The sequence below is a fragment of the Elgaria multicarinata genome, chromosome 21 (assembly GCF_023053635.1).
Source record: "Elgaria multicarinata webbii isolate HBS135686 ecotype San Diego chromosome 21, rElgMul1.1.pri, whole genome shotgun sequence".
NCBI classification, from domain to species: Eukaryota; Metazoa; Chordata; class Lepidosauria; order Squamata; family Anguidae; genus Elgaria; species Elgaria multicarinata.
In genome coordinates this window covers 8,233,226-8,260,939 of record NC_086191.1, presented here as the reverse complement: position 1 = coordinate 8,260,939, position 27,714 = coordinate 8,233,226, and the positions used below count along the sequence as shown (strand labels likewise).

The 27,714-nt window shown below is 50.7% G+C and overlaps 3 protein-coding genes across 4 annotated transcripts in view; 1 reads left to right on the top strand and 2 right to left on the bottom strand.

The window, feature by feature from the left end:
• The window catches only part of GATAD2B (GATA zinc finger domain containing 2B), a 70,353-nt gene extending 63,054 nt beyond the window's left edge, over nucleotides 1-7,299 (bottom strand). The window contains exon 1 of one of the 2 annotated variants that reach the window (XM_063145981.1): nucleotides 7,280-7,299. The gene's annotated coding sequence lies outside the window, so the exon portion shown is untranslated. Of the gene's footprint in view, nucleotides 1-3,991; nucleotides 4,014-7,279 lie in introns of those variants that run through there. The other variant, XM_063145980.1, reaches the window with a different exon arrangement.
• The window catches only part of SLC27A3 (solute carrier family 27 member 3), a 270,600-nt gene that overhangs the window by 139,777 nt on the left and 103,109 nt on the right, over nucleotides 1-27,714 (top strand). The gene's annotated exons all lie outside the window — the stretch shown is intronic.
• The window catches only part of DENND4B (DENN domain containing 4B), a 56,197-nt gene continuing 39,859 nt past the window's right edge, over nucleotides 11,377-27,714 (bottom strand). The window contains exons 17-28 of the mRNA XM_063146020.1: nucleotides 27,111-27,239; nucleotides 26,212-26,365; nucleotides 24,441-24,593; nucleotides 23,777-24,213; nucleotides 23,180-23,284; nucleotides 22,833-23,008; nucleotides 21,140-21,329; nucleotides 19,086-19,331; nucleotides 17,253-17,358; nucleotides 15,042-15,207; nucleotides 13,098-13,162; nucleotides 11,377-12,710 (exon numbers count right to left, since the gene is read on the bottom strand). Of these exons, the coding sequence (XP_063002090.1) occupies nucleotides 12,565-12,710; nucleotides 13,098-13,162; nucleotides 15,042-15,207; nucleotides 17,253-17,358; nucleotides 19,086-19,331; nucleotides 21,140-21,329; nucleotides 22,833-23,008; nucleotides 23,180-23,284; nucleotides 23,777-24,213; nucleotides 24,441-24,593; nucleotides 26,212-26,365; nucleotides 27,111-27,239 (2,073 nt within the window). The 3' untranslated portion in view covers nucleotides 11,377-12,564. The remainder of the gene's footprint in view (nucleotides 12,711-13,097; nucleotides 13,163-15,041; nucleotides 15,208-17,252; nucleotides 17,359-19,085; nucleotides 19,332-21,139; nucleotides 21,330-22,832; nucleotides 23,009-23,179; nucleotides 23,285-23,776; nucleotides 24,214-24,440; nucleotides 24,594-26,211; nucleotides 26,366-27,110; nucleotides 27,240-27,714) is intronic.

Genomic DNA, 27,714 nt, shown 5'->3' with positions numbered 1-27,714 from the left:
CCCCTTTCCCTAATAGTAGTGAGGCCACAAGTCAGGTACTTCAAAGGCCAATCATCAGGGAGCCATCTGGGATGGAGAGAAGGATTTTAAACTCACAGGCCTCATTCAGACAGGCAGAGAACAGGAGGCAAAAAGCACAGCCACAAGGGGCTCTGTGGCCACGAGCCCTGCAACGAGGAGGGTGCCTTGAGGTCTCCTGAAATCAGGTTGCTGCCCCAGCAAAACCAGAGCCTTTCACTTTGCACAATGGCCAGGACTGTATGCACAGTACACACTTTTTTTTATTATTTACTTTTTTACATTTAAAACTTGTATTGGTTTTTCCAGTTTATACAGACAACGTTAAACTTCCCTCCCTCGCATCACCTCTGCTAGGAGCCTCCCAAATCCCGTAAGGGCTTGCGGCCAAGGAGTGCTGAAACCAAACCAAACCCAGGGAACTACCTCTGTGCCCAACGTAGCAATTTGGTGCACACACACACACACATGCAGGCACACACCTCGTGGGCTAGGGTGGGGCTCTGGCATTCCAGAGAAAAGCCGCCAACATCTACCAAAGCGCTTTTTCAGAGGGCAGTCAAAACCCATCCACCTGAGGAGCGGAGCCAGATGGGTTTATTTCAATAAAGCACACCTCCGGGGGAGGGAAGCGGCCCCCGCTGCCCCCCAGTGCATCAAGGAAGTCAGCTAGAAGCGGCTCCCCCAAAATAGACTCAGTATCCTCCAATCGGCTGCGCACAATGCTTGAAAGCCGTCGTCCTCACTAACTGATTGCTTGCTACAACCGTGCCTACTCACCCCGCTTCACGCAATTCCGGGTGAGGGCTGGGATCCCTTCCCCACCCTCTCTCTTTCTCTCTGCCCAATAAAACCTCCCCTTAGCCCAGCCTGCTGGGATGGGGAAGCCAGACCACAATGACAGCCAGTCAGGTGGAGGCGATCAATAAGCCAGCATCTGCCCCCCCTCACGTTGATTCCACCATCTCCAGTCAAAGCCTCCGAAGCATTAACCCTCTGCTCCAGCAGACGAACCGAGAAAGCTGCACACTTCCAAATAAAATGTCCTCTCAGAGGAGAAGGGATGGGGGAGGGGACAAGATGTCCTACGCACCACCCGCCACCCCCATGGCTCAGCACTTGAGTCTGCCGGCACGTGCCTCAGATTGGACAGTCTCCCCAGGGCATGCCTCTGCCCCACATCCTCCCCACTCGTTCGGAAGGATGCGCCCAGGGCAAGAGAACGCTGACCCCCCCCCCACTCCCGTTTTATTTCATTTTAAAATCCGGACGCAACAGCTCTCAGCCAAGTCTTTCCACCCACATCAGAGGTGGCAGCGACAGTGCCAAGCTGGGGGCGGGTGGGTGGAGGAAGCACAAGCGTGAGCAGATCACTCCAGACTCGATGAAGATGAGGCGTGTTGGGGGGGGGGCAATGCCTCCCCTCGACCCTCACCCCATAAATTCCTAGATCTAAGAGCGCTCCGTGAAAGGAAAAAGCTAAGACACCAGCAAAGATCAGATTCTGGAGCAAAGCTTCAATCTTACTGAAGCTGGGTTGAAAAGAGAAAGACAACCTTCCCAGCCCCCCCCCCCGGTTCTCCATTTTCAGCATTCGGATCCTCCTTGCCGCCCCCACCCCCTGGGACTGAGTGACGCCCAGACAGGCTGCACCCCCTATTCCCTTGGGGAGAGGCCCGCCGTTCCCCATGTGCCCCTTCCTGCCTTCAGAAGGAACGGCGGGGAACACGGCCAGGCCAGATCCACTTTCTCCCCCACCTCCACCGCCGGCCCCAAAGCAGAGCAGGGCTCACGGTTCCCATCATTTCCCACACACAGGTGAAGGGGGCAATGGACAAATCCAGTAACTTCTCCCGAGAGGGAGACCACATATTGAAGAACGCATCCCCAGGACGGGTGCCGAGTCTCCTGCCACTGTAGGCTCGCACTCCCCCACCCCAACAGTAAACCAGCCCCCTCCCATGACCCAGAGCTCCTCTCTCGCCTGCAGTAATTCAGTCCTCAGCCACCGAGGTCCCCCAAACCTCCATCAGCTCTGATAAAAGGACTGCTATTTAGGCTGTCCCACCCCGCCACTGCCAAAGGCCTGGTGTTCATCCCACCTTTTTGGTATCCCAGCAACAGCCACACCGGCCTCCGCAGTCCCTGCCACGATCACCACCCTTCAGTAGGCGACTTTCTGCTACGACAGGCCTATTCTTCTACACACACCCCACACACTCGCTGCATCACCCCCCCCAAGAAACGCTCCCTAAAGACACACTTTCCCCGGCACGGCCCCCCACTTTCAGATTCTATCGCTATTTAAACTCAATTTCTCTGTCGGACAGCCTAAAGATATCACCATCTTTGCCATCCCCCAAATTTCTTCTGTACCCCAAGTCCAAGCTCAATCCCTTCCTTAGATTTTGCCCCCCCCGATAACTCTGTGCTCCCCTCGTCTTTTGAAACTTATCCCCACACCCAGAAAGACACAGCCCCAGCTTCAACAAACCGAACCCCCCCACACACACACTCAGCACCCCTAAAAGCAAAATGAGCCACTGCTCATTTTGACTCTTACATATTCCGGCTGAGAGTCCACTACAATCACATGTGACATGTTTCAGGCTCCCCCAAACCCCAATTTTCAGAAATCTTGTAATACCCCCACCCCAAGAAGTACACTCCTCACTTGCCCAACACATACCCCCAATGCTTCAGAATGGCACCCCACACTTCACAGCAGGGATTCCCCCTTGAAATCCCTCCCTTCTGAGCCCCGAAGTTCAGAATAATTCCTAATAACATCCCCCCCATCCCCCACCCTGCCTTTGACCCACACATAACCCAGCCCAAAGTCTACCCAGTGTGTGGACTCACCCCATTCTTTGAAACTGACATGCTCCATAGGCATTCCCTTCTATATCCAACTCCTCAGGTTGGCATATGCCTGCAAGAGTGACACCCCCCAACCCACACGGACCCTAGTTTAATCACCTACCAGGCTATAGATATGTCACCATAGACCACCCCCCTCTGAGCCCCAACATTCAGGATGGCAAACTGCCAAAAAAATCTACCCCACCCCTTCATTGGATCCATAGGCCCCTTAAGCGTAACAACCACTATGAAGGCACCCCAATACCTTGCAATAGCCAAACCTCCATTAACCCCCACTCCTTTGAGCTCAAACATTCAGGATAGCATACTCCAAATAACGCCCCAGCCTTTCATCTGACCCACACCCTGCCCCCTAGAACGGCATCCATGCACAGTACATTAGGCATGCCCAATATCCCCCCCCCCGGCTTTCTAGACCCCAATATTCAGGGCAGTTCCTACAACCCCCTGCCAACGGGCTGGTTCCCCAACAATCACACGAAAGGACACCCCACACTGTGCAAGAGACAAGCCTCCACAAATCCCCTCCTGAACCCCAATATTAAAGATGTCACACCCTAAAGAGACCTCCCCCCCACAGCACACACCTTTCATTGTACCCGCACATCCCCCCCCCAGCTCAAAGGCCACTAGGAGGGCACCTCGCCCCGCACATTGCAAAGACCCCACCTATCACGTTGGGACCCCAATATCCAGAGGCAGGAGCCCCCCTCGAAAGGCCCACAGCTCAATAGGCACAGGGAAGGCACCCCCCCATTGCGCGCATGCCACACGGGCTCCCCCTTTGAACCCCAACATTCAAACTGGCACCCTTCTTCCTCCCCCCCCCCCACAATACCACCTCCACCCCCCCTTCGGACCCACACATCCCCTTCCCCAGCCCAAAGGCCACTAGAAGGGCCACCCGCCCCTCTTTGCAATGGGTAAAACCCACACATTCCTCCCCCCCCACACAAATATTCAAAATAACGGCTCCCACCCCCCAAAAAACCCTGCTCAAGCCCCCCTTCGTTTGCCCCCCCCCCGCTCCCCACAGGACGCTGGCCCGTCAATCACCGCCTGGGCCCCGCCCCCTTTCACCCCCCCTCACCTGACGGGGTGTGTTTGTGGGAGTGGAGGTCGAGGTCCCTCAAGGCCGGGCGGAGGGCGGCAGGCCGCGGGAGGAGGGAGGTGGGCGGGCGGGCAGGCGGGCGGGCGCGCGGCGGACAGCAGACGCGGCGCCACCGACACCAGCAGCCGCCGCCGGAGCCGGCACCCACCACAAACAATTCTCCTGATTGGGTAGCAAGCCCCGCCGGGCACGCCCCGCCTCCCGAGCGCCAGCTACGACGCCCATTGGGCGGGTGGCGAGAGCGGCGGGCGCCCGCACCAATGCGCCAGCCAGACGGGCGCGAGGGCTCCCGCCTGCTGGCGGCCATTGGTTCAACCGAGCGGGTGACTGGCGTCGGGCGAGGCCAACGAGCGGCGTCGGAGTTCCCCGCGGGGCGCCTTTTTAATGGGTCCCCCGCTTTTTTTTTTTTAGCCGCCACATCCGGGTAACTGGAGGCCTCATGGATGGATAGATGGATGGATGTGTCGGCGGGCAAAAATTAAAAAAAGAAAAAGAAAAAGGGAAGGACGAGGAAAGGAAAGCAGAAGAGCTTCTTCCAGCCTCCCCCTTAGGGCTTTCAGGCACCTACAGGCCACCGTAGGCGCTGTTGCCCCCTCATAAAATATGTCTTTTTCCCCCCCCCTAAGAAAAAGTTAATTAAAAATAATTAAAACAATAAAGCCTCAAAAATGCTCTGTAGTTGTTGGTCCTTCTGGCTTGGGAAAGCTGCTGCACTAGGCCCTGAGCCACATTTGAGTGAGCCAGGTTGGGAGCAGCGTCTTCGAACCACTAAAATAAAACTACATTTTAGAGTTTTAAACCTGCCTCTCGATGTTCACTTATCTACACCTTTCTCTGCATAATATAAGTGTGTGTGTATACACACACACACACACACATGCACACAAAATGTTACATGCCTCAAGCAACTCCAGCTTAGTTTACTACAACACACTCCACGTGGGGCTGCCCTTGAAGAGTGTTCTCAAACCGCAGCAAATGCAAAAAACATGGCGGCCGTACTGCTCACCTTATTACATCGGCGCTATGCCAACTGCAACGGCTTCCAGATTTTTTCAAGGCACTGGTGCTCATCCATCATGCCCTGAGCCAAGGGTGGGGAATTTGCGGCCCTCCAGATGCAATCTGCTCATTTGTCCACCTTTCATAAGAAATGCCCGGATGCTGGATCAGACCAAGGGTCCATCTAGTCCAGCACTCTGTTCACACAGTGGCCAACCAGCCGTTGACAAGCAGGACATGGTGCAACAGCACCCTCCCGCCCATGTTCCCCAGCAACTGGTGCACACAGGCTTATTGTCTCGAATCCCGAAGACAGCACACAACTATCAGGGCTAGTAACCATAGACAGCCTTCACCTCCAGGAATTTATCCACCTCCCTTTTAAAGCCATCCAAGCGGGTGGCCGTCACTACATCTTGTGGTAGTGAGTTCCATAATTTAACTCTGCACTGTGTGAAGAAGTCCTTCCTTTTATTTGTCCTGGATCTCCCACCAGTTTCATGGGACGACCCCTTTGGGTTCTAGTATTTGGAGAGAGGGAGAAAAACGTCTCCCTTTCCACATTCTCCACCCCAGGCCTAATTTTGTCCACCTCTATCATGTCTCCCTTGAGCCTCCTATTTTCCAGGCTAAACAATCCCAGTTGATGTCACCTTCCCTCATAAGGGAGATGCTCCAGCCCCTTAATCATTTGGGTTGCCCTTTTCTGCACTTTTCCCTGCTCTATAATATCCTTTTTAAGGTTTGGTGACCGGAACTGTACACAGTATTCTAAGTGTGGTCGCACCATAGTGTTGTATAACGGAAGCATGCAATTCCAGGATTGCATGCTGCAGGGCCCTACAACGGGTCCTGCCAAGGTGGGAACCAGGAGCAGCAGGTGCCGCTGAAAGAACTGGGCATGTTTAGCCTGGAGAAGAGGAGGTTGAGGGGAGACATGATAGCACTCTTCAAATACTTGAAAGGTTGTCACACAGAGGAGGGCCAGGATCTCTTCTCGATCCTCCCAGAGTGCAGGTCACGGAATAACGGGCTCAAGTTAAAGGAAGCCAGATTCCAGCTGGACATCAGGAAAAACTTCCTGACTGTTAGAGCAGTTCGACAATGGAATCAGTTACCTAGGGAGGTTGTGGGCTCTCCCACACTAGAGGCCTTCAAGAGGCAGCTGGGATGCTATAGGTGGATTCCTGCATTGAGCAGGGGGTTGGACTCGATGGCCTCGTAGGCCCCTTCCAACTCTGCTATTCTATGATTCTATGACTCATTGGCTTAGTTCAGACAACACGCTAATCAACTAGTTTTTTTTTAAACAGGAACAGGATGGGAAACAACCATTGATTAGAGCGTCATCCGAACTCAGCCATTGAGGGAGCGTTGCCTAAGCATTCTCCAAAACTTGTTTGTGGGTCTCCACAAATCTCTGCTCTAGCTTTTACTAGTGGTGGAGTTTTGGCCCAGGCAGGGACCTACAGGCCTATGTTAAGCGAACAAAGGTTTGACTGCATCTGACTTTTAAAAGATCAGATGCCGTTCTGCTAATGGGCCCCTACAAGGAATTGCATTTTAAAATGACCGTCTTCAAAACATGCAAGGGGGCTACTCCGGTGGCAAAAAGAGTGACGATGGGGGGCAGATGGAGAAAAAACAACCACCAAAAAGGTCCCCGTATAGAATTTGGAGAGATGTTGGCTTTGTATGCAAAAAGTCCCTGATTTAATTCCCAGTATATTTCCAGTTAAAAGGAGTCAGGCAAGCAGATCATGGAGGGGAAAAAACAGGCCTGTACAGGCCCCACCAGTCAGAAAATGGGCTGAACGAACAAACTTTCTTGGAATAATATAGCTCCTTACATTCACTATAGAGAACTTAGTAAAATTCAGAAATTGAGCAGAAGGGAAGCAAGCAATTTCGGGGGGGGGGAGTGTTTTTCAGCTAGCAAACAGACTCCTTAGCACAGCCATCTGGATTTTAGTTCACACCTTCGCACTCTTTGTCACCTCCTGGAAATCATCCCAAGGAAGAAAAAGTGGTGTGGATCTCACAAGGGGCAGCAGGGGCAGGAGGTGGGAGTGGTGGGTGTTTTTTGGGGGGTGGTTTTGAATTTTGCAAAATTGGCAGAAATATAATCTGAGCCTTAGAGGAAACAGAAGGCAGCAATTCCTGGACTGCATGCTGTGGAGCCCTACATAAATTAATATCACCGACGAATCAATTAAACAACGAGTCATATCAATGATCAATAATATCAGTGAATAATAATAATACCATATCTTCTTGGGATTTCAGCCTTTCTCAGCCTGATGTGCTGTTGTGGACTCATCTCCTTCCACTCAGGGCGACACGATTATGCCAGATCTCTGGAAAGGATTACAATCAGCTCATCCAGTCATTCCCGATGGAGGAAACATTACCTGGCCTTGGCGGAGGCTGCTGTTGCATCTCTGGATGAGTCATGAGTTCAGGCGTGCATGCGCGTGCCAGGCTGCAACTGGATCAGTGACACAAACACGACCTGTTGTACCTCTTCCATGTGTCACTGCTCTACACTTTTGAATTAGGAAGCACAAGAACAGAGACTCACACTGGAGGGGAAAAGGAAGGAAAAACACCAGGGCTGGATGAGGGGAGGGGGGATATTGTGACGATGGGCTGTTTTCTTTTTTTTTTTCAGTCTCTAAAAGGAAACTGTTTAGGGTGAGCGCCAAGCGTCTGGTCCTTATACATGCCTGCCGGTAACCACATCACAAAAATATTGTATTCTGCAAAAGGTACGGAAAGGGGCAACTGGAGCAACCAAGGGGGTGATAAAATTGTTTGACGGGCTGAAAATAAATTACCAAATCTGTTCTTTAAGGGCACAATTCTATGCTTGTTTAGACAGGAAAAAGTCCTACCAGCATCCCTCAGTTCTTGGGGCCCAGTGGGAATACCCACTAGGCGTTGCTTTGGGACGTTAAAAACATAAGAAGAGCCAGAATCATAGAATAGTAGAGTTGGAAGGGACCGATAAGGCCATCGAGTCCAACCCCCTGCTCAATGTAGGAATCCACCCTAAAGCATCCCTGACAGATGGTTGTCCAGCTGCCTCTTGAAGGCCTCTAGTGTGGGAGAGCCCACCACCTCCCTAGGTAACTGGTTCCGTTGTCGTACTGCTCTAACAGTCAGGAAGTTTTTCCTGATCATAGAATCATAGAATAGTAGAGTTGGAAGGGGCCTATAAGGCCATTGAGTCCAACCCCCTGCTCAATGCAGGAATCCACCCTAAAGCATCCCTGACAGGTGGCTGTCCAGCTGCCTCTTGAAGGCCTCTAGTGTGGGAGAGCCCACCACCTCCCTAGGTAACTGGTTCCATTGTCATACTGCTCTAACAGTCAGGAAGTTTTTCCTGATCATAGAATCATAGAATAGTACAGTTGGAAGGGACCTATAAGGCCATTGAGTCCAACCCCCTGCTCAATGCAGGAATCCACCCTAAAGCATCCCTGACAGATGGTTGTCCAGCTGCCTCTTGAAGGCCTCTAGAGTGGGAGAGCCCACCACCTGCCTAGGTCACTGGTTCCACTGTCGTACTGCTCTAACAGGAAGTTTTTCCTGGTGTCCAGCCAGAATCTGGCTTCCAGTAACTTGAGCCCATTCCAGTAACTAGCCAAGGTCCATCTAGTCCATCACACAGTGGCCAACCAGCTGCCCCCAATGGGAAGCCCACAAGGAGGATATAAATGCGACAGCACCTTCTCACCCATGTTCCCCAGCAACTGGTGCACACAGGCTTACTGCCTCTGAAACTGGAGGCAGCATACAGCCATCAGGACAAGTAGCCATTGACAACCTTCTCCTTCAATCGCCTTTTAAAGCTATCCAAACTGGTGGCCACCACTACATCTTTCGCTATGCTCAGCTTCATGGGACAACCCTGGTTCTAAGTCTCACGAGAGAGGGAGTTACTCTCAGGTTTTTGATCACTAAGGTTTACATTGATTTTTCATGTCATTTTTAAAAGCACAACTGACTCTTCAAACTCTCTGCTTGGTTCTTTAACACATATATGCTATTGGAAAACTGGAGTTGAGTTGACTCTGTCGTCTAGTCTGGAAGTTGGCCATCCGCTGGACAGCTTGGCAAACATGAGCTTAGAGCGAGCTCTGAAAAATGGGCTTATTCTAACCCTATCTTCCCCTGCGGGCAGGAAATTAAAAAGTCGCTGGGGTGGTGGCTACCTCTGAGGAATATAAACGAAATGGCTTCTTGCAGACCATCCTACCTTGCAGGGTGGAGGTGCAGACAAACACATTGCTCACATCTCTCTCTCATTCTCTGAACGCACCCTTCTGAAAAGAGCACACAGATAAATATGTGGGGAGTTTTTTGGGGGGCATATAGGCAGAATCTCTGCCCGACCCTCTGTGAACCCCGTTAAATGGGTTCAAGTTCTCCTGCTGCTGAGTCTTCCAAACAGTCGCGGGAAAAGGGGGTTACAGAGGAAGCAGCATCGTAACGGGCAGAAGGTAGACCTCCAGATGTTTTTGATTTCGTCTCTCAGCATTCCTGACCGCTGGCCATGTTGGCAGGGGCTTCTTGCAGCCCAAAACATCTGGAGAGATCGACCTTCTGCCCACCCAGGCGCTACAAGATGTGGACCCAGGACCTCCTGTTTGTCGGGCACACACTTTGCTCAGCAATGCCACGTCCTGCAAAGGTCCCTTCTTTATCAAGAAGCCAAAGCGTTTGAAAAAGCAGAAAGGAAGAGAGATGGAGAGGGGTGGGGAAAAACACACACACGGCACAGCATTTCCCGAATTGTTTCTTTGGCAGGACTCAACATGGCTGCCAACTTACAAAAGGAAAGATGCCAGCGGGCCAATTTGGAGCCCGGCTTCATTTCACTTCGCCTCACATTAGCTGCCGGCCCATGACTGACAGGCATCCCGGCACGATGCACTCCACTCTGACCGGCTGGGCCCTTTCTGTACCACGGCATAACAGCCGAACGGAGAGGCCCGGGAGCCCTCCGCAAACAACTACACATACACATACACACAGAGAGAGGAAAAAGAGAGAAGGGAAGTATTGATTTCCTCAACAGGCTATTTCTGGCACGCTCCAGCGCAGAACGTCTCGCAAGGTCATCCCGGGGGAGGCCGGTGATTCAGTTACGGACTGAATCCTCCTCCCCGCCCTAAGCCAAAAAATGAGGCTGTTTTCCTAACACAACTTCCTCCGATTTATAAGAACACGCCAAAGCTGGAGTCTGAAAACACCCTTAGTAGGGAGTAAGCCCCACTGGACATGGCGATTTACTTCTGAGTAAACGTACAGTGGTAGAGAGGCCCGGAACTTGGTCAGCTGCTGAAACCAGCGGGGCCCTCCGGCATGGACCCCTGCTCTGGGTCGTTGAGCCGCCCTTTTAAATGACCCCCAAAGTGCCCTTTTAAATTTGTCACTGGGTACATCATAAGAACAGAAGAATATTCCCTAATGCTGGATCAGACCAAGGGTGCATCTAGTCCAGCACTCTGTTCACACCGTGGCCAACCAGCCATCGGCTAGGGATAAACAAGCAGGACATGGTGCAACAGCATCCTCCCACCCATGTTCCCCAGCAACTGGTGCACACAGGCTTATTGCCTCGAATACTGGAGATCATAGAATCATAGAATAGCAGAGTTGGAAGGGGCCTACAAGGCCATCCAGTCCAACCCCTTGCTCAATGCAGGAATCCACCCTAAAGCATCCCTGACAGATGGTTGTCCAGCTGCCTCTTGAAGGCCTCTAGTGTGGGAGAGCCCACCACCTCCCTAGGTAACTGATTCCATTGTCGTACTGCTCTAACAGTCAGGAAGTTTTTCTTGATGTCCAGCTGGAACATCAAGCACACAACCATCAGGGCTAGCAGCCATGGATAGCCTTTGCCTCCAGCAATTTATCCAACCACTTTTTGAAGCCATCCAGATTGGTGGCCATCACCACATCCTGTGGTAGTGAGTTCCATCATTTAACTATGAAGAAGGCCTTCCTTTGATCTGTCCTGGATCTCCTACCCATCAGTTTCATGGGATGTCCCCTTTGGGTTCTAGTATTTTGAGAGAGGGAGAAAAACATCTCTCTATTCACATTCTCCATACCATGCATAACATGGGGAGCAGGCCCCCAGATGTAGAACTGCCCAAACGAAGGATAATTGCCTTCCCGTTCGCAAAGCGCGAATTAGGTCGGTTCGTCTTAAAGCGCGGGCCGAACGAATTTCTTCTCCCCGAATCGTGATGCTGAGTGCCACGAACCGCCTCCAAGGCCGGGCTCAGCCCGGCCTCCTCCCGCGGGCCGCTTCCCCCTCTCCAGAGCCAAGCACGTGCGGTACCCGGAAGGAAAATACAGAAGCATCTTTATTTACAGAACCAGGAACATCAAAAACGAATGAACGAACGAAAAGGGACGAAACACCGAATAGGGGCTTGACGAAGACCGACTCCATATTGCACAATCCGAGCCCTGAGGAAGCGGAGGGCAGAGAACACTGGCCGAATATTACCTGAGTGGGGGGGGGGGTCGGTCATGCCTTTTCCCTTCCCCACTTTGCCTCCTCGTACAGACGCAGCCCACAGCACCGGAAAAGTTGGGGAAGTGCTCTCTACAAAGGACTTGTGGGGCTGCCCCTCTGAGTAGGATGAAGGGGAGAAAGAGCGGGGTGGAGCACAGGATGTACCCCCCCTTTCCGCCCCGGTGACCGCTCTAGGGCTCACTTTCCTTACAGTTAAAGCACAAGCAACGAAGTGGAGGTTTGTTTGAGCAAAAGGGCTTAATAATAAATAAATTATAAAATAGCCTTTTCTTTTCTTTTTTTTTTTAACACTGACGGTAAAAAAATAATCCAACTTGGCTAGAAGGGGGTGGGGGGGGAGGGGAGAGGGGAGGGGCCGTGGTCGAGGGCAGCCCTCTCCCAAATTAAACCCTGATTTGGCGGGGGGTGGGGGGGAGAAAGAGAGGCGGCCGGGGACCTGCGATCGACGGATGGAGGGACGACCACACCCACGTGGCGGAAGTAACACTGTGCACAAAAAGGAGACGGGTTTTAGGAAGCCGCCCAGGCAAGGACGGGGTGTGGGGGGGACGGCGGTGTCGGGGCGTCGCATGCACATGCAAAGTGCAGTGCTGGGCCAGGATCGGGAGGCTGTAAGCCACCCCCACTCCCAAATTGTATGTGGTCCCCGAGACCCACCGCCTCCCCCTGGCTGATGCCGACAACCATCGTCAGTTCCTTTTCCCTCGCTGTTTTTTAAGGGGGGGGGGATGATCCAGGAGCGCCGGGCCGAAACGGAGGGGCCTGCTCAGAGGTCAGTGACGGCGCCGGCCCTCTCATCCTATGCCTCCCCGCTCCCCACCCGAGGACATCACCCGGAGGCGCCGAAAACAGGAGGGAGGTGCTGTTGCAGCAAACCGCTCCCATCAGGATTTGGTATCGAGCTCCAGTTCAATCCTTGGTTATTCCGATGCAGCAGGAATTGCAGGGGCAGGGGAGGAGGGGGGCAGGAAGGAGAAAAGCCTCCGCCCCCCTGCTAGCATTCCAGGTTGGACCCGAAACTCTTCCGGCAGTCGACGGCTTTGGAGGTGAGCGGCTGGGCCCTCCGCTGTTTCAGGGACTCCTTCCCCATGTTGCTGGCTAGCTTGGAATAGGCAGACTTGTATTTCTTGTCGAAGTCAGCTGAGGAGAGAGGGGGAAAGAGAAGAAGATGAGGAAGGACACGAGAGGCCTCGGCTCGTGTCCAGAGCCGCGGAGACGAGGCCCGGAAAAGCGCCCAGGGTATGAAATTCAACATCCTGAAGATATATTATTTTATTTTTTAAAAAAGAAACCTAGGCAAGTTTCTAGACCTCATGGACACAAAGACAGACAAATGTTTATGGATAATGGCAGCGAAATTGCTCTCTCCCCCACCGTGCTACAGGTGGTCTATGGGGGGGGCACTTTCTACTCCCCCCTTTGAAGGATTTCATTCCTCCCTCCCGCCCCAAACCCTGAATTTGTCGGCTGGAAATATTAACAAAGAAACCCACAACATCCCAGTCCCAGCCTCCACCTTACCCTTACCAATGTCGACGTGGTCTCTGCCCAGCGCCGCAAGCTTAAGAAAGAGGATCTCGCGGTAAACACTCCTGGGGACAGAGGAGAAGAGGTAGAACTGGCATTAGTAACCACAAGGCTGGATTACTGCAAGGCGCTGTATGTGGGGCTGCCCTTAAAGCTGGTCCGGAAGCTGGAGCTAGTGCAGAACGCTGCAGCTCAGCTGTTGTCTGGAGCGGCCCCTTTCCAGCATGCAACTAGCTACAGTAGCCTAGCTACAGTTATCCATGCTCTGATAACCTGTCAGTTGGGTTACGGCAATGCGTTATACGTGGGGCTGCCTTTGAAAATGGTCCGGAAGCTTCAGCTGGTACAAAACAGGTCAGCCCGTTTACTAACAGAGACTGGCCAGCGAGACCACATCACGCCAGTCCTTTTACAACTTCATTGGCTGCCAGTCCAGGTCCGGTTCAAAGTGCTGGTATTGACATTTAAAGCCCTAAACGGCTTGGGGCCAGGTCATTTGAAGGAACGCCTCCTCCCATATGTACCTGCCCGGACCCTAAGGTCATCCTCGGGGGTCCTTCTCTGTGAGCCCCTGCCAAAGGAAGTGAGGCAGGTGGCTACCAGGAGCAGGGCCTTCTCTGCTGTGGCACCCCGGCTGTGGAATGAGCTCCCCAGAGAGGTCCGCCTGGCGCTTACACTGTACTCTTTCCTTCGCCAGCTGAAGACCTTTTAATTTTCTCAGTATTTTAACACCTGATTTAACTTAAATTTAAACTTTGCTGTTTTAATTCCGTATTTTAATCTGTATCAATTTCTGCTGTGTGCTTTTATCCTGGTTGTGTTTTTCATATCGCATTTTGTATTTGGGTTTTTAGACTGTCGGTTGTTTTGTTGTGCTTTTCAGGGTTTAAATTTTTGTGAACCGCCCAGAGAGCTTCGGCTATTGGGCAGTATAAAAATGTAATAAATAAATAAATAAATAAATAAATAAATAAATAAATAATAACTCCTCTGCTGAGGGGACTGAACTGTCTGCCTATTCACTACTGGGCCAGGTTTAAGGTTCTTGTACTAGGGTAACAAAGCCCTAAACAACTTGGGACCAGGATACCTGAGAGAGCACCTTCTCCCCTACCAACCTGCCCGGTCACTAAGGTCATCCGAGGGCATGCTCCTGGTGGTTCCACATAAGACCCATCGTGCAATTAGAGTCCACCAGGGGAAGAGCCTTCAGCGTGGTGGCCCCCCTCCTATGGAATTCCCTGCCTCTAGAGGCCAGGCAGGAGCCAACTTTGTATTCCTTCTGGCACCTCCTGGAAACGTCGTTCCCGGAAGCCTTCCCTTGACGACCAGCCGTGGTTTATTTTGCACTTTGTTTCCTTTAAAAATGTGCTTTTAATGTAGGGTGACCCTATGAAAAGGAGGACAGGGCCCCCGTATCTTTAACAGTTGCGTAGAAAAGGGAATCTCAGCAGGTGTCATTTGTATATAAGGAGAAATTCCGTATATACGGAATTTGTATAACCTGGTGAAATTCCCTCTTCGTCACAACAGTTAAAGCTGCAGGAGCTATACTAGAGTGACCAGATTTAAAAGAGGGCAGCTTTAACTGTTGTGATGAAGAGGGACTTTCACCAGGTGCTGCAGGCATACAAATAGCACCTGCTGAAATTCCCTTTTCAATACAGCTGTTAAAGATACGGGAGCCCTGTCCTCCTTTTCATATACTGCTCCCCATTCAGAATTTCAGAGCAGTGGACAGAATAGAAACACATTAAATGTTTTTATTCTGTCCACTGCTCTGAAATTCTGAATGGGGAGTGTTATATAAATAGTGTAAATAAATCAATAAATAAAGACTGGGTCAGCCCACTGGTACGTCCAGCCCTTTCCATGGGGCCAGATCAAAGCGGGGTGGGGTGGGAAAATAGGGGTGGGGTGGGGCGGGGGAGAAAGAAGCAGTACCTCTGCAGGTGTACGGCGTTGGACTGCCCCGCCACGGTTTCCAAAAAGAGGCCGATGGCCTTGTGGACCTCGCCCATCCCGACGGAGCTCAGGATGGCTTCCAGGAAGGAGAGAGAGAAAGGATGGTTGTGTCGTCGCCAGGACTGGAGGCGAGTTGGGATATTCCCTGGGAGAGGAAGGAGAGGTTGTGAGCAGAGCCGATTCCCAGAATCCTCCTGTGAACTCTGGCTCCTCCGGCCTCCAACTTAGGAGGACACTACCACGGACCAGCCATGGACTCCTGACCACAGGACGAGTGGAATGGAAACACGTGTATAAGTTCAGTGGAAGCGGTAAAGGTCTTTCTGGACTGACCCACGCCGGGATGAGGGGTGGGGAAAGGCATGTGGCTGAACGTTCTGGGGAGGGGGAAATAAAGAGGACCTCCCCGCACATAGAAAGATAGCCTGTCAGGGAACGGCGAGGCTAGAACCCTTCGTCCTCGACATGTTTTCTATAGGGGAATGAACAAAGAAGAAATCCTTCACATCCGGCCTGAAGGGGGTACAAGGAGCCCAGCTCAGGGAAACTTCTTCGACTCGTAATACGAGCAAGCGTTACAAGCTGAGTAACAATTTGTATGCCGGACCGACTAATGGAGAACTTGGTTAACGTGGCTTAAAAGAAGCGAATCAGCAACACCTATGAGGAGAGATTGAAAGAACTGGGCATGTTTAGCCTGGAGAAGAATGAGGGGAGACACGGTGGACCGGTACTCAAGAGGCGTTCTCCCTCTCTCGTAATCCTAGAAAACAATGGGGTCATCCCATGAAGCTGATGGGTGGGAGATTCAGGACGAATAAAAGGAAGGACTTCTTCACACAGCGCGGAGTTAAACTCCGGAACTCACTACCACAAGATGTAGTGGTGGCTACCCATTGGGATGGATCAATTCCTGGAGGAGAAGGCTGTCCATGGCTATAGCCCTGATGGTTGTGTGCTACCTCCAGTGTCCGAGGCAGTAAGCCTGTGTGCACCAGTTGCTGGGGAACATGGGCGGGAGGGTGCTGTTGCACCATGTCCTGCTTTGCGGCGGAAAAATTATCGCCAGAAAGACAAGCCCTGGAAGAAAACGGGACTTGGCCCAGAGTTTCACGCAGGTGTTTCTCATTAAGTGCCGGAACCGTAAAGGTCAAAGATAAGGGAAGAATTTCTCGCTTCATCCGTTAATTCAGTGGTTCCCAAAGTGGGTAGTACCGTCCCCTTGGGGGCGGTGGGATTGCATAGGGGGGTGTTAAGAGGCAAGGGGACGGCAGGGGGACGCTAAGAGGCAAAGGGGCGGCAGGGGACGCTCGAGGTGGTCTTTTCCGTACCAGGAGTTTTGGTTACAGAAGGAAATTTCTGATCGCTATCCTGCACTATGGAGAATGATTCAGAAGCTCCTGGTTGCATTTCCAACATCGTATTTGGTGGAATGTGGTTTTGGTGTGGTCTGCCTACTTCTCTCCAAGCAAAGAAATCGACTCCAGATTACTAAACGTGGTGATTTAAGACTCCTGTTAAGTGACTTTAAACCAGACATTGGGAAACTGGTATCGCTTCATCAAGCCCATCCATCATATTAAGAATTTACAGAATAGTGAGGTACTCTACCCTAGTTACTAAATGTGATATGCTAAATGACTATCAGACTTTGAAAAGTTGGTATCACTGGATCAAGTTCATCAATTCTGTTTAATTGAATAAACTACAAAAATGTAATTGGATTTTGAATAAATATTCAATTAATGGTTACTGTTTTGAATTTTATTTTTTATCTTCCTTAGTGGGTCGTTACCGCTATTCTGAATAATGATTTTTATAGTGTAGGGTAGGGGGCACCGGGCATGAGTTTGTGGACGCAAGGGGGCGGTGACCTGAAAAAGTTTGGGAACCACTGCGTTAATTGAACAATTGGATGATGAAACTGTGGCATCATACTGTGTATGAAATGTATATATATATTTGTACATATGGAATGTTTTTCCTGCTGGTCGTCGATGGTCGTGGTGTGTATGTCTCTCGTTGTTAAAGGAAGATTTCGTATAGGAACATTAAGATTATATGCCTCAGTAAACTGTTGCTGAAGAATCTAATTGTGTGAGTATCTCTTTCGAGGAAGGCACCCAGGAGCCGTGCAGGGAGCCGAACGCTGGGACGCTGCTACTTAAGCTCTGCTGGATCACCACTCACCGTGGAACCTCCAGAGGACGTAGAGCGGGGGGAAGCTGTCGGGGTCCGGCGTCAAAACATCCCAGAGCAAACGCACGCTCACGAGCGGTCCCTCCTGGGTCAGGCCCTGCAAGCCAAAAATGAAGAGGATTAGCGTGGCAGGAACCTTTCAGGGACAAAGGGCCTGTGGGAGTCGGATGAAGGCAGCTCTACAGTCATCACAGCACCCCCAGCATGATTGGGACTTCATCTCCCATCAGCCCCAGCTGCCCACAACCTGCCGCTCTCCGGAGTTTTGGACCGAAACTCCCCAAAGTTGGGAGTTATGGCCCAAAATATGTGGAGGGCGCCAGGTTGGGAAGACGGGCCTACCGTCTGGGAGTTTGAAGGTTCACAGAGATCCGTCGACGTAAAGGCCTCGTTGTCACGGAGGCAGTAAACTGGGCCTGGGCTGCGCAAGGGGGTCTTCCATAATGGAGAGTTGCCTCCATAGAAAATGAAGCCCACTCCCCATTTGGAGATGTTTCCTGAGGATCTCTTATAGCTCTGTGTTTTATCATCACCACCAGCGCTCTCGATCAAAATGAGGTGTCGGGTAACAAAATTAAATATATCTAAGGAAGCGCCTTTGAATTTCGGTGAATTCCTGCCGGTTACCTTTCTTGCACACGCAAACGCAGACACACTAATCTTTGTCTGCCGGCCTCACCCAGCGGAGGCTGGTGGCTCCGACGTCCGTGGGGCGGCGAATCCGGTCCAGGTTTCAGTTAGAACGCCGTAGGAGCGCTCCACAGTGTTTTGTACCTTGGAGAGCTTCTTCAGAATCCTGACTGAAACCCGGAGAGGATTCACAGCCCCACGGATATCGGAGCCACCAGCCTTCGCTGTCCTCACCACAGCAAGTCGACATGATAGGTGGCCTCGGCGTGAGGCCCCACTCAGCATCTGATTGTCACTCCATCTTACAAGATCTTACATAGCGGTTCGAGCAACCTTCCACTAACCTAGCACCCTTGAGTTTCGCTGGGCTGCAACTCAGAAATCTTGAGTTAAAGCAGGCGCAGGCAACCGGGCACGCTCCAAGTGTTTTGGAATACAATTCCCATCACCCATGCTAATGGGAGGTGTAATCCAACACATCTGGTGGGCACAGAATGGCCCCGTTCAGAAGACACCTTAAACCATGGCTTTAACCATGGCGGTTAAGCCTGAAAGACGGGCTGTGTTCAGAAGACACCTTAAACCATGGCTTTAACCACAGTGGTTAAGCCCAAAAGACGGTCTGTGTTCAGAAGACACCATAAACCATGGCTTTAACCATGGCGGTTAAGCCCGAAAGACGGGCTGTGTTCAGAAGACACCTTGAACCATGGCTTTAACCACACTGGTTAAGCCCGAAAGACGGTCTGTGTTCAGAAGACACCTTAAACCATGGCTTTAACTATGGTGGTTAAGCCCGAAAGACGGGCTGTGTTCAGAAGACACCTTGAACCATGGCTTTAACCACGGTGGTTAAGCCCGAAAGACGGGCTATGTTCAGAAGACACCTTAAACCATGGCTTTAACCATGACGATTAAGCCCTAAAGACAGGCTGTGTTTAGAAGATACCTTAAACCATGGCTTTAACCATGGTGAATAAAGCAAAAGGCCTTATTCAACGTGGTTAAAGCCATGGTTTAAGGTGTCTTCTGAACGGGCCCACAGTCAGATTCGACCTGGGTTCGAACGCTCACTCACTTATGAAGCTCTCACGGTGAGACTTCTGGGCAGCGCCCTCTCTCCCTTGGCCCAACCTACGTCACAGGGTCGTCGCGAAGATAAAATGCAGAGGCAGAAGAGGAGCGATGCGTTACCTGGGGTGGGGACCGGACATGCTTGGAAGCCAGGAGCAGCTGGGGCAGGCTGCTGGGCAGGCCCAGGCGCTGGAAATACCACACCAGGTTCCAGTAAATGATGGGGTGGTTGTCCACCAGCTCGGGCTGCGACAGGAACTCCCCTCCTTCGTTTTCCAGCAGGGTTTCCAGCTCTTTGCGCAGAACCAAAGGGCTCAGGTAGGCGAAAGCCAGATGCTCTATGTGTGGGGTGGAACCCCGAGGGACCTGAACGCAGGAAGGAAAAAGGAGAGCGGTCGTTTTCCCCGACAGAGTGAGCACTCCCTGCTTACGCTTCCACCCCACCCCTCCAAAAGCAGGTAAATAAAGGCAAAACCGGGCCAGGAGAAAAAGGCCGAGAGCGTATTATAACGCCGTACCAATAACAACGATTTATCATACTGAAAACAGTAGAGATACACACACAAATAAAACTTAAAAAGAATTCCAGGAGTCTCCATGAGATCAATGGGCCAATAGAAAAAAGATCAGGCTTTTAATATTTTTTCTTGATACAGCAAGTTATTATATCTAAGACAGTACCGTCTTCTGTGTTTTTTAAATACAGTATGACATTTTGTTTCGTAACCCGCTGTTAAATGTGCTTGGGGTTTTTTTTTTGGAGAAAGGCAGCATACTTGTTTAATTCAATAAACATGTAAAATAAACAAACACAAGAAATGCACCGTTTCTCTTCCTCTGTATGATTTATTCTGCGCCTTTCATTTTGAAGAATGCATTCTGCTTTTGAAACTGCAGGACACGGGAGCACCCTTTCACACACACACACCCCAACAGCTGACCTCCCTTTTTGGCGTCTGAGATAAAATCAGGCTTTCATGCATATCTGTGTTAGAAACTTGATTTTAGAGATGTGAAGGCCCGGAAAAAAACCGGAAAAAATGAGAAAAAAACCCATTTTTTCCAAAGCCTCTTTTGGTTTCTTTCCCGAAAAATTGAAAAAAATTGAAAAAAATAAAGAAAAAAAAGATTACAGGGCGTTTTATTTTAGCATGATGAATAAAATGTTTAAGACAAGGTGTTCAGAGATTTACTTCTCCAAATGGTTTCTAAAAACTGTACAGTATCAGATTATTACAATGTCTGTGCACCAAGGACAAGCAAGTCCTAGGTTGCAAACTGAGACTACAACTCTCAAATGCAAGAGCAAGATGAATTTCTGCCTCTAGGGGGCAGCACTGCCATGGAAGCAGAGACTGAAAGTGAGAGTAATTAGCTATAGGTCAGAAAATGAGTCTAATTAAATTTCATGCATATTCGTTGAATCTTGGTTCCCCCTTTTTTCTCAGTTCTTTTTATGGGAATGGGTGCTTTATGTCTTGACACTGGAGGACATAATTTTCTTTGTTACTAATGGTTGTTTCTTCTGTTGCTGTTTTTTTAAATAGATTTTTTTGCCTGCTCCTCATAAACTGGCAGAACCAAAGAGGTTTCTTAGAGTTCAGGAGCTTGTACCTCCATTTGTTACCCACCCCCCAAAAAGTAAAAAAAGTAAAATAATAAATTAAATTTGTAATAATTGTTTGAATACACTGTACTTTTAATATACCAAATGTAATAATTTTATGCCAAACCAACTTGGACATAATTACATTTTATGTTATTAAAGTAACAAAGTAACTTTCAATCTGTAAAAAATGCTAATGTTGCATTATTTGAATTTTTCCGAAAATTTCCAGTTTTTTCGGGGGGGCGGGGAAATGGGGGAAAAACCGTTTCCACCCCCCCGTGGCTTCAAAATTTCCGGAAACTTTACATCTCTAAATTGGAGTTGGATCAAGACATACGCAGAGTCCTGGGAGGTAGACCAGGTGAAATGATTTCAAACCCACTTCAATTATGACAGAACTGAGCCCTTGGCATTTAAACACAGCTTTTGGGCATAAGCCCGGACTCAGAACGGTGGCCCAACTTAGCCATACTTTTCCACCTGCCATTTCGATCTCCATCCTCAGCCTATGTTTTCAGAGCAAGGGTACAAGAACCAGGATGTCATTCCAAAAACCCGTCCGTACCGGAGACTCGGTGAAGCCATTGCATAAGGACCCGGCTCTGGATTCCCTCCCAGGTTCCGGCTCAGCCTCATCCAGCGAGAGGCAGTGGTAGCGGTCACTGAGCACGGGGCCCTGGCCGCCCGGGACCGGCGCTTCACTGTCCCGCGGCCAATCAGAGGAGACGGAGCTCGTTTCGGAGCTATCGGTGATGCTGGGTGAATGGGAAAGGAAAAGAGGCCCAGCGTTGGACAAAAGGCAGGATAATAATAATAATAATAATAATAATAATAATAATAATAATAATAATTTATTTATTTTATTTATTACATTTTTATACCGCCCAATAGCCGAAGCTCTCTGGGCGGTTCACAAAAATTAAAACCATCATAAAACAAACAACAGTTTAAAACACAAATACAAAACACAGTATTAAAAGCACAACCAGGATAAAACCACGCAGCAAAAATTGATATAGGATTAAAATACAGTGCTAGAACAGTAAAATTAAAATTAAGTGTTAAAATACTGAGAGAATAAAAAGGTCTTCAGTATTATGCTTTATACTGTTCGTTCTATATTTTGAATGGTTTCCATGGTTTAAATGGAGGGGAGACATGATAGCACTCTTCAAATATGTAAAAGGTTGTCACCCAGAGGAGGGTCAGGATCTCTTCTTGATCATCCTAGAGTGCAGGACACGGAATCATGGGCTCAAGTGACAGGAAGCCTGATTCCAGCTGGACAGCAGGAAAAACTTCCTGACTGTTAGAGCAGTATGACAACGGAACCAGTTACCTAGGGAGGTTGTGGGCTCTCCCGCACTAGAGACATTCAAGAGGTATCTGGACAACCATCTGTCAGGTATGCTATAGGGTGGATTCCTGCACTGAGCGGGTTTTTTATTTATTTATTTATTTATTTATTTATTTATTTATTGCACTTATATACCGCTCCCATAGCCGGGACTCTCTGGGCGGTTTACGGAAATTCTAAAATTATGATAAAAACGAGTATACAAAATTTAAAATTCTAAAACACAGAACATACACACATAAAACATTAAAAAACGTTAAAAAAACTAAACATGTGGGTGATTAAGATGTGCTGCCATATGCCCGGGCAAAGAGGAAAGTCTTAACCTGGCGCCGGAAAGATAGCAGCGTTGGCGCCAGGCGAGCCTCGTCAGGGAGATTGTTCCATAGTCTGGGGGCCACCACCGAAAAGGCCTTATTCCTCGTTGCCACACTCTAAGCCTCTCTCGGAGTAGGCACCCGGAGGAGGACCTTAGATGTTGAATGTAGTGACCTTGTATATTCACGTCGGGAACAACCTTAGCCATCAAGTCCAAGGTTGGACTTGATGGCCTTAGAAGCCCCTTCCAACTCTACTATTCTATGATTCTATGATAATTGTGATGCTATCCTTTTAATGACATTTTCCTTTCTTTTGTGACCACTTTAGGCTGCAGGTAGAATCACATGGTTGAATGCTCCTGTATTAAATTTCTTTAAAATCCCCGCACATAAAACACTAGCATATCACGGAGAAGGTAGGGTTTCACATGTTAGCTTTCTGTGTGCAGTCTGAAGCAGTACGACCTGGACACCGCTTGACCATTATCAACAGCTGTTTGTGAGCAGGAATCTTTACAACAGCCATGTAAGGTAGACCAAATAGTATTATTATCGCCTTCCTTCAGAGGCTGAATTCTGACCTGGGGGCGACTTGGAAATCCTGGATCTCGATGCTGAGAAAAGGCACGAAGGGCCGGCCACAGAACGGGCAGTTGGTGTTGAGGTTGGAATCGTCGGAGCTCCATCCCGCCATGACCTCCTCGTCGTACACCAATGAGCTGCATGCCTGGCACCGCGAACAGGTGGAAAGTAGCACCTGGACGGGAACGGAGGAACGATCAGAGAGGAAAATGGCTGGGTGGGGCCATTTTCCTGTCATCTCCCTGCAAGTGCTGGCTATTCCACTACATCACCTGGGGTGGGAGGGAGAAGGAAACCTTGGAGGGACGCTGGCTAAATGGGGCAAGGCGCGGTGGCTGGAACGTACCTCGACGGCCGGAGGCTCCAACAGCCGGTCGCTGGATTTGCGGAGGTTGAAGCTGCACACGGAGGTGTCCGAGAGATCGTATTCGCTGCCCAGCGAGACAGAGCTCTGTCGTGGGAAAGGAGGAAAATGCTTGAAGTCTCTGTTTCTTTCTTTCTTCACGGAATTTATATAGGTCCGACAAGCAGACGCCCTCGGGGGCCATTTGCAACGGTTGAAAACCAAAAACGAAAGCCAAAGGAGCAATGAAAAGAATAAACAGAACGAGGGAAATATCAAAAATGTTAGTATGACGTTAATAATCGGAGTACCAGATCAGTAACTAAACATCCTGTGGAAGGAGAAGGTCTTGGGCAGTGAAGACGCCAGGCGGATCTCCCTGGAAGGGCATTCCACAGATGGGGGCCACCACGGAGAAGGCTATTTCCCTGGTAGATACCCGATTCTCTATCGTAGGCCTTGGTGCCCGGAAAAGAGCCTCCAGAAATGTTTTTAGCCATCGGGCAAGAGCATATTAAAAAAGAGGAAGCCTACAGAAACTTTATTCTGCTCCGCTCCCTGCCACAGAAACTGGGCAGCCCCTGCCACAGGCCTGCCTACCTCAGATGCAGTGGAGCCCGGGCGCTCGCGGGGAAGCAACAAGTGGCCCTCCAGTGGGCTGCGGCGAGGGGGATTCTCGTGCTGCTCTGACCCGCAGCGCGAGTGCTCTGTGGCGGCCGCGTGTCTCAGCGAAGGCCGCTTGATGGGCGACAGCAGCTGGTGGATCTTGGCGGACAGGCTCCTGCGCGGCGTGCCCCCCAGACCACGGTTCTCGGACACCTGGCCCGGCCCAGCCCCCTCAGGCAACCCCGGCCCTGGCTGGGTGTCCACGCTACTGAGGGTCAACCGGTCGCTCTCGTCGGTCAGGAAGCTGCTGACGTCCGACAGGCTGCCGTCCTCGGAGCTTCCGGGCCCGTCCTGCAGGCCCCGCAGCCAGCGGGGGAGGGCGGGGAGCGTGTCGCTGCTTCCGGGGTTGGACCCAGCCAGGGTTTTGGTCACTGCAACACGGACGAGAGAACAGCCATGGACGCCGAAGGATTACCAGTCAAAAGAAGGGTTCCCCCATCGCCCACACATCTCCCTCTCCCAGATACCTTGAGGTGTCCACCGATTCGAGCAGAAACCCCGACACCTTCCCCGCCGAAAGGGATGGTACGCCTTCGCCACATGCGTTCCGGCGGCGCCCCCCCCCGGGGGATCCCTTCCTCCACCTCTTGACACTCACCAGCTTCTGATTCGCGTGGAGGAAAGCTCACGCTACCGCTCTTCACCAGAGATGTTGAGGGCAGGCTCTCGTTCACGCTGCCGCCGGACCACGTGGTCTGCCGCTGCAGGCTGGAACGGGATCGGGACCTTGGCGTCTTGGCGTCTCGGCCTTCTGCCAATGCAAACATGGAAAGGGGAGGGGAAGGCTATCTCCAACGGCTGTCTCAGAGTAGACGCATGAAGCCCAGGAATCTCAACCAATGTGTGGACTCGCCACCATCCATCACTGTGACTTACGGTCCCCAGGCCCCAAAGACCCCTCTGCGTCCTCTTTCCAGCCCTGTTTCAGCTCACCTGCTTCAAGGGAGCATCCATAACATCGGGCTTGCCCTTAAAGGCTTTTTAAAACCACACACACACACACGCCCTGGACATTTCTCTCTCTCTCTCCCAAAATCCCCATGGTCACTTCCACAGAACTCTACCCCCACCCCCACCCAAAATGTGCAAAATTTCCAGAGAATTGGGTAAGCCGGCCCAACTCGCTGCAGATCAAATTGGGCGCAATGGAGAACTGAAACAAAATGCAGGTTGTATATGGGGGTGTGTGTGGCGTTACACCCCACAAGTCAGTTCCCAAATGTATGTCTGCAGTTTGTAAGTCTGTGGGTTTTAGAACGTTAGCCTGAGTGGGCTGAGTTAGAATGTCTTGGGAGAGGGGAGGAGTGATATATAAGGGAAGGACGGAGGGGATTGTGAGGGACTTGTTAGGTACTCTTAGAGCAGCCTTCCTCAACCTGGGGCGCTCCAGATGTGTTGGACTGCACCTCCCAGAATGCCCCAGCCAGCCGAGCTGGCTGGGGCATTCTGGGAGTTGTAGTCCAACACATCTGGAGCACCCTAGGTTGAGGAAGGCTGCCTTAGAGTCTTTAGTGCTCTCTGTGTTTAGAGTACTTAAGTTCTGGGAAATTTGAGATTCAGGGTAGAGAGTGGTGTCTTTGGAGTGTGGTGTGCACATAGTTGATGTATATTAATCAATACAGATAATAAAGAAAGCTCGAGAATGATTGTGTGAGAAAAAGGAAAGCGCGTATGTGAATGAGTGGAAGGATTGGATGAAAGGTTTCAAAAAGGTTTTTCAATGTTTTATTTGAAACAAAGCTTGTGGACTTTTAAAAATAATTTTTAATTATTTTGTTTTTAACTACCACAAAAATCCCACGTGTCTGTTTGGCATTTATCATCTGAGGTTTACACATTTAGCACCCACTCTGACAATCATTCACCTCAGCACATATAACGCACAGTGTTTTATTTTATATATTGAAATCCTTCTCCATTTAAACCCCTTTCTCCACATAGTTTGGAGGAAGGTGGGCTTTATCCCTCGCTTCAGGCGTATCAAGCGGTGGTGCTTGGCTTGAGCAGGGAGTAGCCGCGGCCGGGTCTGCTGTTCAGAACCTGTGTTGTGGCAGTGTGTCTATTAAAACTCATCCAACTTCACCTCCCCCTGAACAGCTTCCTCCAACGTCCCGATTTAAAACTACGGCCTGGCTTGAGACCAGCAGCAGAAAGGCATTCTACGAGACGCAGTGAGAAACAGTCAACGCAAAACTCTGACAGATACACTCAATCCCTGCTTTGCGACCTGGTCGCGTGGCATATTTCAGCGCTAACGCCACGGGCGTCCGGTTAGGTGAATATGTGGGGGAAAGCAGGGCCCTTATCCGATCCTGGCCCCATAGCTTCTGAAAACCCTAACCCTGCCCCACCCCGTCCCTGTGGCGTACCGGACTGGGCGCTGAGGCTCTGCAATCCCGCCTCGTGCTGACGTTGGCGCAACGGCTGCCGGAACTGGGCGGCCCCCAGGACCACGTTGCGGAGTTTGGCCCAGCGGAGGCGGCCTCCCTGGGTACTCGATGGCCACTTGCACTCCAAAATGGCCTGGGGCGAGAGGGAGGGGAGAAACAGGTGAAGCACGCTGGACTTTCCCCCTCTATAACTGTGCACATACTGGGCCATTGTGTAAAGAAGGATTAGGAGGAGGAGGAGGAGGAGAACGTCAGAAGAGTCCTACTGGATCAGACCAAGGGTCCATCTAGTCCAGCACTCTGTTCACACAGGGGCCAACCAGCTGCCCAAGTGAACCCACCAGCCCATGTTCCCCAGCAACTGGTGTACACACACAGGTTGCCTCTAATACTGGATACAGTATCAGAGCCATCCGGACTAGTAGCCACCGATAGCTTTCTCTCCCAATTTGTAGATTTACTACTAAGAGACAGAACCAGCCAAACATGCGTAATTGTATGATTGCATGAACCAATTAAACCACGAGCTTTTTCTTAAAAACCTCCATGGAGAACCCATAACCTCCATAGGTGGATTGTTCTACTTTTGTATCGATCTTACAGTCTGGATGTTTCCCCCCTAAAAAACAAGTCTTTAAAAGGTTTTAAAACCTTGGGAGAACAGGAACATCTTCGCCTGGCAGCAAAACTATAGCAGTGTGGGCGCCAGGCAAGCTTCCCTTGGGAAAGCATGCCAGAGCTGGGAGCCACCACCAAAAAGCCCTCTCTCTTGATCTATTTTTATACCACATGGCGGGGTGGGGGTGGTTTGCGAATGCCCCAAAGCCGCCTATAAATCATTTAACAAAATAAATAAAATAAAAAGGGGAGGCATGTACCTTGTTATAGTAGCCATAGGTGATGGTGTTGGGCACAATCCCAGCCCGCTTCATCTCTAGCAGGACCCGCACTGAGAGGATTGGCTCACCATGCTGCCCACATAGCTGCATCAGGATCCGATAGCAAACCTTGGAGGCAGGAGAGCAGAGGGGAACGTGAAAGGCCAAGGGGGAAGGAATAACCCCTCACAAGACCGAGGGAGGACCCCACATCCGAGGGCTAGAGTTCAACTGCTCTGGTTCGGAGGAGGGCGACGAGGATGACCAGGGCTCGGGAAATGAACGTCAGAACATCAGAAGTGCCATGCTGGATCAGAAGAACATCAGAAGAACCAAGGGTCCGTCTAGTCCAGCACTCGGTTCACACAGTGGCTGACCAGCCTTCGACCAAGGATGCACAAGCAGGACATGCTGCAACAGCACCCTCCCGCCCATGTTCCCCAGCAACTGGGGCACACAGGCTGACTGCCTCCGATCCCGGAGATAGCACACAACCATCAGGGCTAGTAGCCACGGACAGCCTTCACCTCCAGGAATTGATCCAACTCCCTTTTAAAGCCATCCAAATTGGTGGCCATCACTACATCTTGTGGCAGTGAGTTCC